Source organism: Octopus sinensis, unplaced genomic scaffold (genome assembly GCF_006345805.1).
Source record: "Octopus sinensis unplaced genomic scaffold, ASM634580v1 Contig19383, whole genome shotgun sequence".
Classification (NCBI taxonomy): Eukaryota; Metazoa; Mollusca; class Cephalopoda; order Octopoda; family Octopodidae; genus Octopus; species Octopus sinensis.
Genome location: NW_021836304.1, coordinates 55,001 through 74,283, shown reverse-complemented (window position 1 = coordinate 74,283; position 19,283 = coordinate 55,001). Strand labels below are relative to the sequence as shown.

The 19,283-nt window shown below is 37.7% G+C and overlaps 1 protein-coding gene across 1 annotated transcript in view; it reads left to right on the top strand.

Annotated features, from left to right (window-relative positions):
* The first annotated feature begins 1,346 nt into the window (after window positions 1-1,346).
* The window catches only part of LOC115232127 (contactin-like), a 55,400-nt gene continuing 37,463 nt past the window's right edge, over window positions 1,347-19,283 (top strand). The window contains exons 1-9 of the mRNA XM_029801982.2: window positions 1,347-1,496; window positions 3,367-3,474; window positions 4,615-4,944; window positions 6,356-6,451; window positions 10,406-10,639; window positions 13,144-13,249; window positions 14,015-14,202; window positions 17,242-17,511; window positions 18,346-18,627. Of these exons, the coding sequence (XP_029657842.2) occupies window positions 3,453-3,474; window positions 4,615-4,944; window positions 6,356-6,451; window positions 10,406-10,639; window positions 13,144-13,249; window positions 14,015-14,202; window positions 17,242-17,511; window positions 18,346-18,627 (1,528 nt within the window). The 5' untranslated portion in view covers window positions 1,347-1,496; window positions 3,367-3,452. The remainder of the gene's footprint in view (window positions 1,497-3,366; window positions 3,475-4,614; window positions 4,945-6,355; window positions 6,452-10,405; window positions 10,640-13,143; window positions 13,250-14,014; window positions 14,203-17,241; window positions 17,512-18,345; window positions 18,628-19,283) is intronic.

Here is a 19,283-nt window from a genome sequence, read left to right as displayed (position 1 = left end):
TATATATATATTATATATATATATATTATATATATATGTTATGTATGTATGTATGTGTGTATGTGTGTATGAATGTATGTAGGTATATATATATATATATGTATCTATATATATATATATATATATATATATATATATATATATATATATATATATATATATATATATATATATATATATGTGTGTGTTGTGTGTGTGTGTGTGTATTAATCTATCTCTCTATGCAGAAGAGAAACTTCTAGATATTAGGTATATAACCTCTATACGTAAATTTAAGGCCGTGTCGCATCATGGACGCAAAGACTGACATTACTGAAAAAAAAACGAAAAAAAATATATATGAATGCGTCGTAGACACACACCACACACATACACGCACGCACACACACCACACACACACACACACACACACCACACACACACACACACACACGTACACTTATGTGCCACACACCCAACCACCCCGCACACCCACATACACATTATACACGCACACTTACATTCACACCCACGCACTATGTGTGTGTGTGTGTGTGTGTGTGTATTAATCTATCTCTCTATGCAGAAGAGAAACTTCTAGATATTTAGGTATATAAACCTCTATACGTAAATTTCTAAGGCCGTGTCGCATCATGGACGCAAAGACTGACATTACTGAAAAAAAAACGAATAAAAATATATATGAATGCGTGCGTAGACACACACACACACACACATACACGCACGCACACACACACACACACACACACACACACACACCACACACACACACACACACACGTACACTTATGTGCACACACCCAACCACCCGCACACCCACATACACACTTATACACGCACACTTACATTCACACCCACGCACTATGTGTGTGTGTGTATGTGTTTGTGGTAATTCGTTGGCTGTAAAAAACCCACTTATACGTCATTTGTTGTCTCAAACGGAAAGTTTTATTGCTGAGTAGGAAATACCATCTTATTATTTTATAGATTACGAAGGACTGCAGTATCTGGTTCACTCGCTCCTATTGTAAGACTGCAGTAACTGGTATGTTCTCTCCTCAATTAATTCTGGTGTCTCTATTACTAATACATCTGGAATAACATAAGAGAGATTATCTCCCTTATCAGTTCGCAGTGCCACCATTTTGTTTCTGTGACTAAAGAGGAGATAATCACTCCAAAATGCTGACATCTCACAGTCTTGATAGGTGGCGCTGCTGATCTAAATGTATTTACACCATTTGTCTACAGCGAGAAATTTTCTCCATGACAAAACACAGTGAATGGCGCATATATTCTTTCAGTTTCTTCGTTATTCATCCAATTAATTTTTTATATCTCTTGAAGACATTCCTGGTTTACAAGTGGCCTCCTTAGTGTTTCCAAAGATTCCACGATCACTTGGAAAGACGGAACCAACTTTACCGGTGTGTCCTCTGATTGGTGGAATGAAGACACTGCAGACAGAACCAATCACCTGATCTATTCCTATAAGGGTAAGAAACGAACAATAAAATACCTGTTCCTTTATAATCTTTCTTTCTTGTGTATTTGGAAACAGATTACTTTATTATCTGAATGGGACAACAGAAATCTAGCGATTGATGATGTTTTTGTTATGTAAATGTTTTAGTGGCACTCCGGTTACGACGACAAGGGTTTCAGCTGATCCGATCAATGAAACAGCCTGCCCGTGAAATTAACGTGTAAGTGGCTGAGCACTCCACAGACACGTGTACCCTTCGCGTAGTTCTCAGGGAGATTCAGCGTAACTCAGAGTACACAAGGCTGGCCCTTTTTTTGGAATACAGGTACTACTTATTTTTGCCAGCTGAGTGGACTGGAGAAACGTGAAATAAAGTGTCTTGCTTAAGGACACAACGCGTCGCCGAGAATTGAACTCATGACTTGCGATCATGAACCGAAAACCCTACCCACTAAACCAGGCGTCTACTGATGTTAATGATGGCCATGTTATATAGCCCAAGGACAGCCTTCTGGTCGTACACCTATGATCAAAGCCGTTCAAACTGTTATCACTCAATGTTTTATTTCATCCGGGCTCAGTCTGTAAAGAACTATATTATTATTATTTGATTCTGTTACTGGTTACTGTTACTGGTTTGCTTTAGGTCAACCCTGACGCAGCCTGTTTATGAACAAATGTTTTCCACCCGTGATCATCCACACTTTTACTGAGACATTAAGACTACAATGCGTATAATTAAGACTACAACAAGACTACTACGACTACGACTATAATGCGTCGTTTCTTGTTGTTAAGGCTCTCATTAAGCAATAGATAGCCACAAGGGCAATTACTTTAGAGTGCAGTGTTCTATACTACGGAACAGCTGTAAGCTAATGAATGTGATTATCCGGTAAATCGTCTTGCTTTGTCATTTATGAATTAATATTATGCAGAATGTGGCGAGCTGGCAGAGTCGTTAGCACGCCGGGCAAAATGTTTAGCGGCATTTCGTCCGTCTTTACCTTCTGAGTTCAAATTCCGTCGAGGTCAACTTTGCCTTTCATTATTTCAGGGAGATAAAATAAGAGCCAATTGAGCATTGGGGTCGATCTAATCAACTTTGTCCATTCCCTAAAAATACTGGTCTTGTGTCAGAATTTAAAACCATTAATCAACATAACGCTCTGTAGTTCTGGGTCATATAAGAATCTGGAAGTCAGGTCGTCAATAAATTCCCACCACCTCACTACCAGAGCTTAGTACTACGGGGCATTATAAGTATATTGAATTCTAACAACTGGTTATAGGTTCTTTTATGGCTACTCAGAATCGTTGAAACATGATTGTTAGTTGTTAAAACACTGCCTTCTTCAAGAATTCAATTTTTCTCTGAATTCGTCAACGCAACTGACGTTCCGTTGAAGCCGTTCCTCTTTATGGATCTTTTACTGTTCTCTCTTCTCTATTTTTTTTGTTATATTCTGTATACTATGCATGGGCGTCTATATTTTATTGCTGTTTTTCTTTACTTAACATTTTTCTGCTTTCTGTCACTCTTTTCTTTACATTTTTTCTGACCAGTTGTGATGCCGGGAACCGTATATAATAAGCTTGTTTTATCAATATACAAAGATACACACATGCGCATGCACAGAACTACACATACACATATACACACACACACAAATACTACACTCACATTCACGCACACACTCACAAACACATGCATAACGCGCACACAAACACCCATACCAGCACACACACTTACACACATTTACACATATACACACATATACGCACACATTACCACACACACACACACACATACACACATACACACACACACACACATACTATTTTGAAATGGTAATATGTGTATAATGTATTTTTCACAGGTGATACTTATAAATGGAACCTCGCAGAAACATCTTTAGAGGCAGCTTATATTTGTGAAATCGATCGTGCTGAGGCTTTTCGAATCATGGTGGAATCACGTGGGATTGGTAAGTTTACTCCAAACATGGATCGATCTATTTATAAAGAGATTTAGCAATCAATTTAACTAATGACAGCAGGAATGTAGCGTTAGAGAAGCAGTATTATTTCCGGTCATATCATATACGATTAAGGAAGTCGTATAACTTCCAGTTATTTCATATAAGATAAGGGAATTGGTGTGACTTCCTGAATGACTACAAAATGAATTTACCTGTATTTCTCTTATGCTTGTATATAATAATTTACCATTACTCTCAGTAGTGGCAGTGACAGTTGAGTGTTTGCAGGTCGTATCCTGAGCTGGGTCTGTGGAACCCATTTCTTTACAACCCAAAAGGGGCTAAACACAGGGGACAAACAAGGACAGACAAACGGATTAAGTCGATTACATCGACCCCAGTGCGTAACTGGTACTTAATTCATTGACCCCGAAAGGATGAAAGGCAAAGTCGACCTCGGCGGAATTTGAACACAGAATGTAACGCCAGACGAAATACAGCTACCCATTTCGCCCGGCGTGCTAACGTTTCTGCCAGCTCGCCGCCTTTTATGGGTCTTTGGAACCGTGGGTATAACGGAAATGAGCAGAGGAAGAGTCAAGCCACCAAGAACATAGAGCAGTGATTCGCAACCAGTTTTTACCTACGGACCCCTTTCTTTGCTATTTTATTCTGACGAAACTAATTCTATAAATACTTGAATTATGTAAATTGTTAGAGAAAGAAACCCAGCTGTTTCCTGTAATACATATAATTAAATTAAAACTTTTCATGGACCTTTAAGATTCTACTTTGGATCCCTTATGGTGTGGACCCCACAAAATCTTATATAAACCACCAAAGGGTTATAGGGACTCTAATGTTTCTTGTGGGTAGTAAAGAAATAGGTATTTCGTTCGCAGCTACGTTCTGAGTTCAAATTCTGCCGAGGTCAACTTTGTTTTTCATCCCTTCGGGGTCGATAAAGTACCAGTAGTGTATTGGGGTCGATGTAATCGATTATCCTCCTCTCCCAAATTTCAGTCCTTGTGCCTATAGTAGAAATTATTATCGTATTGAATGTATCAAGATGAAGAAAACGAATGTAGTGTTTCCATAAATTGTCAGATTTCTTTCAGTGTCTTCTTTTCCTGTTTCTGTTTGTAGACTATGGAACAAACTACAGTAATCCGAATGATATTCCGAGAGGACCAGAGATTATTAAAGAGCCAGAAGACTTGGTGATCGTAACGGGAGAAAGCTCCGCTTTTATTGAATGCATTGCCATGGGTAACCCGAAACCGACCTACAAATGGTATCGTGAGGTGTTTACAAGAGAAGAGGTTTCCTGGAAAATCGACACACGCTATACAACAACCAACGGTCGACTCACCATCTCCAATCCAGTCGATCAATTAGATACAGGGGACTACCAGTGTGAGGCAAGCAACAAGTTTGGCTCGGTCTTAAGTAGAATTGTACAGGTCTCTTTCGGAGGTTTGTTGCTTTCATTATATATTTTTTTGTCATCGTTTTTTGCCGTTGTTGTCTTCATCGTTATTGTCGTTGTTAATCGCCTCGTCGTCGTCGTCGTCCTCCTCCTCCTCCTCCTCCCCTCCTCCTCACAATCACAGTCAGCATCATTATTGTTGTCATCATCACTATCGTTGTCATCATCATCGTTGTCGTCATTAAATATAAATAACGACGGTTTCTAATAACATCAACAACAGAAATAATAATGGCGTAGAAGTTGTGGACGAAGTAAATCATATGCACCTTATGTAACACATCTTATGTAACACATCGTATGTAACACATCTTATGTAACACATCGTATGTAACACATCTTATGTAACACATCGTATGTAACATTCATCTTGTGTAACACGATTTTTGTCCTTGGGTAACACTTGTTATTGCCTATTTGCTTACCTTTAGAAAGTATGAAGAATGGCTAATATTTAGACTTCGTTTCTGTTACATCTATTCAAATTCTAAAGAACCCCTCTCAGCAAATAGCTATGATGCTCCTCCACTACTTCTGTTCATGACCAGAGATCCACATATTGTCAGTCACTAAGGGACATGCCCAAGTGGTTAAGGTCAAGCAACTGATAAGCAAATATGTGGTATGGAACAGAATATTTGCTATAACGATATTTCTGCATCAGCAACTCAGCGCTGAATCCGCATTTTTACCTACACTGTGTTACGAAGGAACAACAACGACGACGACGACGACGACGACAAAACAACAACAACAACAACAACAACAACAACAACAACAATAATAATAATAATAAATGCCCTGATGCAGTACCAGGCACTGGCTCTCATGGTTTCCGATCTCAACTTATTGGAAACGTTATCATGTACATGCTTTGTCTTGGTATAAAAGACAGGCTACACCAAATATTCTGCTGAATACTAAAGATTTGTTTGTCAGTTGCTTGAGGTTAACCAGTTGAACATGTCCCTTGGTGGCTGACAATGTGTGCATCTCTGATCACGAGCTGAAGTATTGGGGGAGCATCATAGCCAGTGTTATCTTGTTTGATATCAATAACCTTTCTCTTTGATAGCATTTATGTTCTTTTGATATTATCTGTTTCATATAATTTATAATTTTGCTCGATATAACGCATCATTCTGTTTCATATCATTTATTATACTCTTCGATCGTTTTTATCCTTCCCATTTCACCCTTCCAAGGCTGATAAAATAAAGTACAAGTCATAATCGACTGGTCCTTCCTTTCAAATTCCTGACTCTGTACCCATGTAAGACATTCCCAATTATAGTTTACTTTGACATAATTTAACCTTATGCTTGATATAAATTTTCATTTTCTTTCATACTTTTAAAAAATTTTGCTTGCTATTCAATCATTTCTCATTTGTTGTAGTGCTTAGTGAATTTCCCTCAGATGATATCATACCGCAAAATGTCCGGGCCGAGACGGGAGCAGTGTTCCAGTGCCCACAATTACACTATAAACCTGGTAAGTGTAAATTAAAAAACCTACGAGAGAGTATGTTTAGTGCATATGTTTGTGTGTGCGTGCGTGCGTGTGTGTGTGTGTGTGTGTGTGTGTGTGTGGTGTGTGTGTGTGTGTGGTGCGTGTGTGTTGCTTACAGTCATCTTGAAATTTATTGTTTGCTGGGGTCTCCCTTCACCAAAGTATTAGAAGTGAAACACGCTAGATGTCAGTAATAATAATAATAATAATAATAATAATAATATTGGAAGTGTTATCATGTACATTGTTTTGTCTTGGTATAAAAGATGGGCTACAGCAAATATTCTGCTCAATACCACAGGTTTGCTGTCAGTTGTTTGACCTTAACCTGTTGAGCATGTCCCTTAGTGGCTGACGATATGTGCATCTCTGATCACGAGCAGAAGTAGTCGGGGAGCATCATGGCCATGTGTTGAGAGGGAAACATGGGTGGTTCTTTCAACATCCTTAAACAACCCTTATTCAGGGACCGTTTGAGCGGGATGGGCTACTCAACCTGAAGAAAATTCTAACTGGGCCCCACCTGCAAGGTCATGTGCTGTTTATCTTGATATGAGATCACCATGTCGCTCACATATGGTTGTGATGCATGTGCCTGGTGTACCTTTATCAGACGGGTAGTCATGATGGGTATATTGGGCTTCGTATATTTTACCCCAGTGTCACTTTCATGGCATGAACTGCTCTCTCACTCAATAATAATAATAATAATAATAATAATAATAATAGTAATACAACGCCAAGACAGATGAGGAGGAGTGATCTGAAAAAGAGACAGAAGCACTTATATTCGCAGCTCAAGAACAAGCGTTAAGGACTAACTATGTGAAGTTGCAGAATAGACAACACTACCGACAGCGACAAATGCAGAATGTGTGGTGAGTGTGTGAAGCAGTATGGCACATCGTTAGCGAATGCCCAAAATTGGCACAACACGAATGCAAAAGATGACATGACAATGTGGCAAAAATGGCCCATTGGGAGCTCTGTGGAAATCGCGACTTACAGATAACGAAGACGTGGTATGAGAAAATCCCAGGGGTCACCGAGAATGAAAATTGCAAAATCCTGTGGAATACAATGATTCAGTGTGATCACCTGACCAGACATCGGAAACCAGACATTGTCGTGATGAGAAAAAAAAAGAAAGAACATACATGATAATCGATATAGCATGTCCAGGGAACAACAGGATCAACGAGGACGACGAAACTCAACAACAATGACGGTTTGAAGTGGGAAATACAAAGATTGTGGTCAATGAGGAGATTAGACGTAGTACTAATAGTAATTGGCGCAACTGGAAGTATCAGCACTCAACTACCAACATGGCTCAAAAAGACTGGAACGAATGTAAAGGTAGAGCACCTACAAAACTCAGCAATACTTGGAACTGCAAGGATTCTTCGCAAGGTTCTTGAAGTCTGACTAATAAAAAGTGCCGCCTTAATCTACTGGCTGTCGACAGCTGACACTTTTCATCATACCCAGCAAAATAACCTGTGAATTTTCATCAAATAACAACAGCAACAACAGCAATAATAATAATAATAATAATAATAATAATAATAATAATAATAATAATAATATGATGATGATGATGATGATGATGATGATGATGATGATGATGATGATGATGATGATGATGCTGATGATGATGATGATGATGATGATGATGATGAAGATGATAATAATAATAATAATAATAATAATAATAATAATAATAATAATAATAGTAATAATAATAATGATGATGATGATGATGATGATGATGATGATGATGATGATGATGATGATGATGATGATGAAGATGATAATAATAATAATAATAATAATAATAATAATAATGATAATAATAATAATAATAATAATAAATGCCCTGATGCAGTACCAGACAGTGGCTCTCATGGCTTCTGATCTTAACTGATTGGAAGTGTTATGTACATTGTTTTGTCTTGGTATAAAAGATGGGCAATAGCAAATATTCTGCTCAATACTCCAGATTTACTTGTGAGTTGTTTGACCATAACCAGTTGAACAATGTGGCCAGATATGTCCACTGGTTGTTGTGCGGTAAAGCAAGCCTCGAGAGAGCCGAACAATGATATGAACAAAAGCCAGAGATTGTGATGGGAAACGAAGATTACAAAATACTCTGGGATTTTAACATGCAGTGCGACCAAGTCATAGAGGCTAGACGACCAGATATCGTGCTCATCCATAAAGATGAAAATAAAGTAAAGGTAATAGATGTTGCAATATCAGGCGATTCGAGGGTGAAATGTAAGAAAACAGAAAAGATTGAGAAATACCAGCCACTGCTGGACAAGATAGTTAAGTTATGGGGTATGAGGGAAGTAATGGTGATACAGGTGGTAATAAGAGTATTAGGAGCAGTTTCTAAGGGCTTTGAAAAACATATTAAGAATATTGGAGCTGGTGTCAGGCTCGAGGTGATCCAGAAGACAGCATTGTTGGGTGCAGCTCGCATTCTAAGGAGAGTATTGAGGAGAAGGCACTGCTTGAAACCTTTGGTGATTTGTTTATTGCCTGCTTTGAAGTAAAGAATAACCAGTAATTAAGAACTATCCGAGTGTCTTTCAGAACAACAACAACAATAACAACAATAATAATAATAGTAATAATAATAATAATAATAATAATAATAATAATAATAATAATAATCCTTTCTGCTAATGGCACAAAGCCTGAAATTTGGTAGGAGAGGACTAATCGATTTCATCGATCTCAGTGTTTCACTGGTACTCAATTTATCAACCCCCGAAAGGATGAAAGGCAAAGTCGACTTCAGAAGAATTTGAACTCAGAACGTAGCTGCAGAAGAAATATCACTAAGCATTTCGCCCGGCGTACTAACGATTCTGTCAGCTCTACAACTACTACTACTACTACTACTACTACTACTACTACCACCACCACCACCACCCACCACCACCACCACCACCTCTACTACTACTACTACTACTACTACTACTACTACAACCTCTACTACTACTACTACTACTACTACTACCACCTCTACTACTACTACTACTACTACTACTACTACTACTACTAATAATAATAATATTAATAATAATAATAATGATAATAAAGATAGTCTCTGCAGAAAGCGTGTTTGTTTGGCACAGCAAGGCGTATAAGAAAGATATTAGCCACTAAGGTTGCGGAATGCAGTCTGATATCTGGCAATTTAAAACTGGCAGAACAAAAAGGAAATACCAAGTGAACGAAAGGAATAATAAATAAATAAATAAATAAATAAATAATTAAATAACATGAAAAGAGTTCATTAGTGGGATCGCTTCAAAAACGTTTAAACTCTATCATCTTCAGCACCGCCGTAAGCGCAAAATCGTTTGTAGAGTTTTGAAAATATTCCAGGTGGATTGTCTAAAGAGCGTCAGCATCAAGTTTACAAATCAAATAACGCAATGTAGCAGTCCCATACAATATTTCTTCTACGGAAGTCGAGGTCACAGACACAATGACATTGCAAAAACAATAAAAAACAAAGACAAAACAAAACAAAAATAAAACCTAAAGAAAGAGTAATCCTATTTTTTTTAAAGTACGAGTATTTCGAACGGAATCAAAATTCAAAGAAGAAAAAATCTCAGAATTGTTTTCATGTGCGTCTGGACAAATTCCTTCAACAAATATCAGACGAAGTACCTATACCCAATTATATTTCGGCCGACAACGACTCCTTACACGAGTAGGTCATTGTATCCCTAAACATGACTTAAAAGTCTTCTCTAGGTGTTAAGATAAGCATGATCTAATACTGAGATCTACATAAGCTATCTAAATTATAAACACGCTATATTTTTGTTTCCTCTGAGTATAAGTACTGGGTGGATGTGTATGTATATAGAATATATACAAACCAAAATATTTTACTTTGATTTGCAGAAGTAGTTTACAGATGGTATAAAGACGAACCGTGGAACTTCGTCTCGTCCAAGAGATTTCCAAACATTTTCCTGTCCAGAAACGGGAAACTTTATTTCTCCGAGCTAACTTCTGCCGATACCGGTTTGTATTACTGTCTGGCTAGCCTTGCACCCGACCTCCATTCAAGACTGAGTTCTGACAGTGGGGCGGTTATGGTCAGTATGCCGACTCCTGTTGTTGTCAAAGACAATGGTAAGTGGTTTTGTTATTTGTCTTTTTTTTTTCTCCAAATATAATTTATTGAAGCGTTTCAGACTATGAGAGCTCAGTTGTGATATTAGGATATTTTCACTTTGACAGGCAGATTTTTAAAAATAATTTCTTTGTAACTAAACACTTTTAAACTTCGTATACCGGTAGTGTGTTATATAAAAGATCTTTTTCTCTTGGCTTTCTTGAGGAAATTCTGTAGTTTGTAAGCTATGTGTTGATTAGTTTCTTGCATTTCGGCAATGTCAACCAATCAATGACGTCTATTGAGGTGAATACAATTTCTGCCGTATTTTGTCAACAACATTTTCTGGCGGTCAAAGCGAAAAGATCCTGATATTATGCTATCGTGTTAACGCGATATTACGATATCGTGGTATTGTGATACATATCCTGTTATTGTGATATCCCGATGTCGTGGTATCACCAACATGTAATATCGTGTTGTGGTATTCCCTTACTTATCTCAGTCATTGGACTGTAGCTGTGCAAGAGCACCACCTTGCAGGGTTTAGTCGCCGACCAACTGATCCAGCAAACTAAACGTCTTCTTTGACCAATAGTTGTATATTAACGAAGCCAGCAGCTAAATACGGTTATTGTTAAGTTTGTTTTTGCTTACGGGAGCAGAGTTATGGTATTCTATATATGATATTCTTCAGATATTCTAATATACCATGCCTATTCGTGTTCATTGTTACATATCTACTTAAGTGAGTTTTTTGTTTTAATCGGCAAGTACTATAGTGTCCATGGCTTCCCGAGAAGGACTAATAAGGTTGAGACGTATCCAGAGTTGTCTCCCCTACTCAATGAAAAAATAATAAAATATTAGTAATTGATTTAATATTGTTTTTTCTTCCCTACACAGTTATTTCTAATAACATTTTTAATTCTCATTGCATTATATGATTATAAGATATTATTATTGCATAAGCAGTGTGGTTGAGAAGTTCGCTTTGTAACTACGTGATTTCGGGTTCAGTCTCTCTGCGCGGCATCATGCACAAGTATCCTCTACTATAGGTTTGGACTGACCAATACTTTGTAGATTTAGTAGACGGAAACTGAAAGAAGCCTGTTATACATATATACATACATACGTGTGCCTACGCACATACACATGTGTACGTATAGATATATGTGTATATATGCTTGTCTATGCACCACGAATGACCATGGTATTACACCTAGAAAGTTACCCTCCAAGACACAAATCTGGGCAAGGTTGTTTATGGAAGACCAGCAGTCGCCCATGCATACCAGCCTTCCTTCTCCACACCACCGATGTCATCCAAGCGAAAGGCAAAGGCCGATACAGCTTGGCACCTGTGACGTCGCAATTCACTTCTACAGCTGAGTGAAATAAAGTGTCTTGCTCAAGAACACAACACGCAGCCCGGTCCGGGATTCGAACTCACAACCTCATGACCGTAAACTCGATGCTCTAACCACTGAGCCATACGCCTTCACTATATACATACATATATACGGTAGAAATCGACAGTATAAGTACTATATTAAAAAATAAGTACCTGGATCAATTTGATGTGCTAAATATTTCAAGGCAGTGCCCCAACTTGGCCGTAGTCTAATGACTGAAACAAATAAAAGAATAAACGAGTAGAGTTAATAGTGTCTTTTCCTTATCACTTATTTATTTCTTATTAAATTTATAATTGTCATTGCCTCATATGATTATATCATATTGCTATGATGTATCTCATTTTGCCAATAATAAACACACACATTGATTCTATCATCTTACTTTTACACAGACTTGAAGTGGACCTAGACGAGAGAGGGAATATCATTGATGACGTCGCCAACGATGAAAGGTCATTGACACATCTGACTGATTGGCCGATCGAACGATTAAGCAAACAATTTATTAGTTAATTGGTTAAATAGCCAACCAATCGACAGCTTAACAGATAATATAGAAATGAAATAGAACTAGTGCATGTGTTTATTATTGGCATAATGACCGTCCTGTGATACAACAAAACATGTTTCAAAACATGAGTTCATATCAAGAATCTTGTAAAATAAATGCAAAAAAAAAAAGAATGTATCATAAGTAATTAAGTTTTTTTCTTTGCCATATAATTATTTCTAATAACACTGCAATAATTATTTCTAATTCATTGCAATGATTTATCTAATGTTGTCTTTTCTTCACCGCATACTTATTTATAATTACATATTTAATTACCATTGCATTGAATGATTATGAAATATTAATGATTCATCTAATGTCTTTTCTTCACTCCCATAGTTATTTATAATTAAATTTTAATTGTCATTGCATTAAATGATTTGAAAATATAATTAGTGATTAATCTAAATGTTTTTCCTCGGCGAATAATTATTCCTAATTAAATTTTTAATTGTCATTGCGTTAGATACGTTAAATTAAGCTGACTTGACTTGCTGGTGGATCTCTCTTGTTGAAGTCTTACTTGATATCCTCTTCTTGTTTGTAGCTGCTGCCATGAGAAATCCGGTCATTCACAATGACTTCATTGCTATCTTCCCCACATCGGTTCTGCTAGGCGAAACCATTTCTATGGAATGTATGGCGTTTGGAAGGTATGAGAAGGAAGACATAGGATATGTAATATACAATTTATCGATTGAAGTTGTGCTGGTGGTGGTGTTAATGGTAGAAGGGGCTGCTGATAGGTATTCCCAGTAACGGGACTGATTAAACAGACCTAGTCGCATTTTAAGGGAACTTAATTGCTTTTTTCTAGCTGGTCAAGCGACCACTTAGAGGCTCTACATTTATCTTATGGTTCCCGAATTATGTACATCGTAAAGAATAATTATAAAGAATTATAAAGATTATTGTAAAAAATACTACGAAAAACTTTATAAAGAATAATTATACGTTATGAAGAAAATATATGTATATTCATCTCACGTAAACCTTTCACGACATTTGGATGTTTCGGCGGCTTGCCGTTTCTTTGGTCGGTGTTGATAGAATATTTTGAAGAGCCTCTGTAGAGTCTTGCATACATAGACATATACATATGCACACATACACATTCATATATGTATGGATACACACATACGTATTGGTGTGCATACATTCACTCATACAAACATACATACATACATACATGCATGCATACATACATTCCTATATGAATACATACATATGCTCTACGTAAATACATAAATATACACACTTATATACGCTCATCATACACCCATACATATATATATATATATATATATACATGCATACGTACATACATAAACGCATACACACACACATACATTGTCTTATATATAACCACTATAACTGCAGTTATAGTTCTAACATAATGGGTCTGCTATCTTTTATAGCGAACCCCTCAAATATCACTGGACCCGGGAGAACAAAGGTATGCCTGACCGAACTACTTTCTATAGCAACAACAGAGAACTTCGTATATCAGATGTGAAGCTTGGTGATAGTGGTATCTATACGTGTCACGTGAGAAGTGGATACACGTGGATGTCTACGAGAAAATCTGCTTACCTGAAGATAGAAGGTTAGTTGTATATTGTTTGGTGGCCTTGTGTCAGCGTCGTTGTTGTTGCTGTTTGTTTGTTTGTTGAGCGAAGCGGTCTTCGTCCCTAGTGGGAGAAGTCCAAAACGTGGTCCTTTGCTATTCGTAAGACCCGCAGAAGAGAAAGCAGGTCAACCCCCGACACCGAGAGCATCGACGGATGGATGATTGCGCATCCAGGCTCAGCGGCTGCGTAGGAAGTCGGGGACAAGAAACAGGAAGAAAGAGTGAGAGAAAGTTGGAGCCAAAGAGTACAACAGGGGTTGCCACCACCCCCTGCCGGAGCCTCGTGGAGCTTCAGGTGTTTTCGCTCAATAAACACACACAATGCCCGGTTTGGGAATCGAAACCGCGATCCTCCGACCGCTAGTCCGCTGCCCTAACCACTGGGCCATTGCACCTCCACTTATTGTTGCTGTTGTTCAGTGGTGGTGGTAGTGGTGGTGGTGGCAATAGTGATGGTGATTGTAGTGGTGGTAGTGGTAGCGACGGTGGTTATGGTGATAGCGTTGGTTGTGGTGATGGTGGTAGTAATGACGTTTGTAATGGTGACGGTAGACGTTGTAGTAGTTGTGGAAGGGTAGTTGTATTTGTAGTCTTGGTGGTTGTAGTAGTAGAATAATGCATGGTGTGGAGGTAATAGTGTTGGTGTCAGTTGTGGTGACTGTAATGTTTGCGGTAATGATGATGGTTATGGTGGTTGTGGTTGTTGTTGTTATGTAGTGGGGGTGATGGTGTTGATGGTGGTGAATGTTATGGTAGATGTGGTGGTAGTGGTGGAAGCGGTTGCGTGGCGGTTTGTGGTGGTGGTTTCGGTGGTAGTGGTGGTGTTGGTGGTTGTAGTGGTGTTGCTGTTGTTGAAGGTAGTGGTAGTGGTAGATAGTGGTAAATAGTGGGTGGGGGTGGCGATGTGTAGTATTGGTAGCAGTCGTGGGCTTGTGAGTAAAAGCCGCATGTGCTTAAGGTGGTGGTAGTGGAGAGTGGTGTGTGTGTGTATCTGTATGTGTGAGAGTAGTAGTGGTAGTAGTAGTAGTAGTAGTAGTAATAGTAGTAGTAGAAGTAGTAGTAGTAGTAGTAGTAGTAGAAGAAGAAGAAGAAGAAGTAGTAGTAGTAGTAGTAGTAGTAGTAGTAGTAGTAGTAGTAGTAGTAGTAGTAGCAGCAGCAGCAGCTGCGGATTGTGCGAATAGTACGATAGGATACGAACTATTAGCCCCCTCGGTTCGAGGTTACGACTCCTTAGATACACGGGCTAATTAACGTTAATTAAAAGAAATAACAACAGGCATTTCTTTATAGTTGTATTAAATCTGATAGTGTTAACTGAAAAAAAACATTAAATTCATCTTAACATACATTTAAAGTCAGTCATACCAACTGCTTGACATTTTGGGACAGAGAAATCCATCCAAGAATGACCAACCCTGTTGAAAGGAAAGAGAAACTGTGAGATTTAAGCCTTTCTACGTGTACGTTAGTTGAGTAACTCTCGATGATAGATACGCCCAAGTTCGTTTCTGGTTCACTAACTCGGTTCACCAAGGGATTACTCCTCTTATGCCGTAACATATGATTTCAGGGAGATTTGGCTGCCATTTCTTAGAGATTCAGTGATTATGTAAATGTTGTTACGTAGTTTAAACTGTTGTCAAATCGGTTATAACATTAGTCACTAACTTTTCATAGGCAGTTTAGAGCCGACTGTTTGATGTGATAGCTTCAGCAACTCGTGCTACTAGATCCCGGCAAATTATCCCTGTATTGGCCGATCCAGAACATTTGTTAAAGATGCAACTTTGTCCTTCAAATCATCATTCCATACAAGATCACTGCTGCATCTCCCTCACACCACATTTTCTACCTGTCGGCTGCCATCCGTAAATTTACTTAACAATATCTTTATATGATTAAGATTTATTGAATCCTATCACGTTGGCAGCATGCAATAATAGTATTTTTGTTCAATGCCAAAATAAAATATTCATTCCACAATGCTGTTGAGGAGGTTAAAGTGAAATGCCTTCTAAAAGACTTTTCTTCGAATTTATTCGTTCAATTGACGTGGTTGTGATTTTAATGAAATAATTTCACTGAAATAATATGGCGTCTCAAATTATTACGTCCTTTGGACTTGGATGTGAAAGTCAGGTGTCTTGTTGTTGTTGTTGTGTTGATGTTGTTCTTTTATTCATTATTTCGCTGTTATTGTCATTTAAGATATTATAATAGTTGTTACTGTAGCTGTTATGGCTTTTTTCTCTCTTGATAATACTCAGCGTATTGTATATCAGCAACAGAGGTATTAATACTGCCTCTGTTGTTAATATATATATTTTAAATAAGCTCACTGGCTTATCGTGACACCGGTACCTATTCTGACACCGTTTTTCTATATATCACTGGCGAGGATATGAATCGCTGCTATCTAAAGTGGTCGAGCGTCCACCATTGACAAGACCAAGGAAAATTGAAATCATGTGATCTGGTGGTCTCAGCGCTGGGGATGGCAGGGTTTTATCTCCTTGCTTGTGATATAAACAAGAGTGCATTTTGCAACAAAAGCCAATATGAGGGTTTCTCTCATGGTATCTACCGCAGTATAGTTTGTTCTAATAGTACATCCATGTTTAAGTGGGGATAAACATTACTGCTCGGTGTTAATACTGCCTCCCTCTATCTGTATCTGTTTGTAGCTGTTTATCTGTCCGTCTGTCTATCTACATACATACATACATGCATGGATACATACATATATGTAGATGTATGTGTGTGTATCCGTATATATACATATGTAAACGTATATATACATGTATATATATATATATATACATATATATATGTATATATACAAATATATATATATATATGTATATATATATATTATATATATATATATATTATATATATATATATATATATAATATACATACATACATACACACTCACGCACGCAATTATATATATATATATATGTATATCGCTGTCAATCTCTCTCTCTCTCTCTCTCTCTTTCATTCGCTCCAGCTAAACCTACGACAGTCTATCCACTGAAAAGTCGACTCATAGACAAAGGAAGTAATGTAACGTGGCGATGTATGGTGATAGCCATACCTAAAGCACACTTTACCTGGTACAAGAATTCGAAACTATTGACGAATGGCAACGGCGTAGAAATAAACGGCAATACACTGAAGATAACAAATTTATCAGCGAAACTCCATAACGGCATATACCAGTGTGTAGCTACCAATAAGCACGGAAGCAGCTACACTGCAGCACAGCTTCGGGTTGTTGGTATGTACTGAAGTTTTTTCTGACACAATATTCCTGTGTTATGCTATTCCTTTACAGGTTTTATTCATTGCACTGCAGCCAAGCTGGAGTACCGTGTTCAAGATCTGTCAATCGATCACATCAACCACTACTTGTAAATCTTTTGTCTGATCTTTCTTTTGCAGTGTTATATGAAATGGAAAATGAATATTCGGGTCAAGGAATATTCACAAATTTCATAGTCGACTTCATTAGCTTATGGCTGTTTCTGCTATAAGAAGCAGTGCACTCAGAACTGTGTGCAACATCTTATGGCTTCCCCGGAGCCATTATAATGAAGTTGATTACATAAACCTTGTTCCCTTGCCATCAAATAATTAATACATATGTGTATGGGGTGTGTGTGTGTGAGTGTGTGTGAGTTAGTGTGTATGTGAGGAGTGTGTGCGTGCGTGTGTGTGTGTGAATGAGTGTGTGTGTGCATGCGCGCGCGCGCGTGTGTGTGTGTGTGTGAGTGTGTGTGTATAAAGGAGAGCTGGTAGAATCGTTAGCACACGAGGTAAAATGCTTAGCGGCATTTCGTACGTTCTTACATTCTTTCGTACTTACATTCTAAGTTCAAATTTTGCCTTGATCGACTTCTCCTTTTATCCTTTCAGGTTCAAAAAGATAAGTACTAGCTGAGCACTGGGGTCAATGTAATTGACTCACCCCTTCCTTAAATTGCTGGCCTTGGGACTAAATTTGAAACCAGTATACGTATATGCATGTGTGTGTGTGTGTGTGTGTATACATGTATATATGGGTGTGTGCATATACATATGTATTCATGTATATTTGTTTCTATTTGTATAGAATTTAAACCAACTTTCTTCAAGAACCCGGTCACTCCCATTCAGACTGTGTGCCGTGGAACAAATACGACTATTATGTGCCGACCGGAAGCTGCACCGTATCCAAACTTTACCTGGACAAAGAACGGCCAAGAGATTACAGACATTGAAAACAAGGTTACTATACTTCCCAACGGCAATCTGATATTACACAATATTCAAGACGATGATGCTGGTATCTATACATGCGCTGCAACCAACCCATTAGGGACAGCATCAAGTTCCGGAAATCTGACAGTTGTTGGTGAGTTTCTTAGGTCACACCTTCCGAAAATGTTGACACCCCAATTTGCAACAATCCAGATTGTTTTCTTGATAATTAGCCACCGGTACTTTAATAAGGTTTACTTTGCATTTCCTGAAAATGTTGGTTGTGTTCTTACTGATAATACTAGTCAACAAGTATTTTTCATCAAGCATATGTCAAGGTGTACTTAGCGTAGTTTTTAATGTTGATTTAAAATATACAATTAGTTTTTTTGATATCATGTACAGTTTTCTAGATGAGAAAGTTTTTTTGGTTTTAACCTATGCATCATATAGAAATTCCAATTAATGACGTGTATGCATGTATTTCATTTACATCATGGAAACATACCTTTAAAATAAACTACATTATTCATTACTGCATAGTTCATATGCAATATTCCATCATCTAAATTAACCAATCAAATTTTGCCTTGATGAAAAAGTTATTTCAACAACTCAAATTTCCAGTCATAATTGGTCTGATATATTTCATTATCTCAAATTTAATATAAGTTTAACCGTTTGTAACTATTTCCTTACTTGTTTTGCAGTGTTAACAATATCAAGACAGTGTAAAAATTGTCTTGTTATGTCTATGGACAATTTATTGTGAAAGCTCAAAACGTACAATAACACCAGAGATCAAGAAAA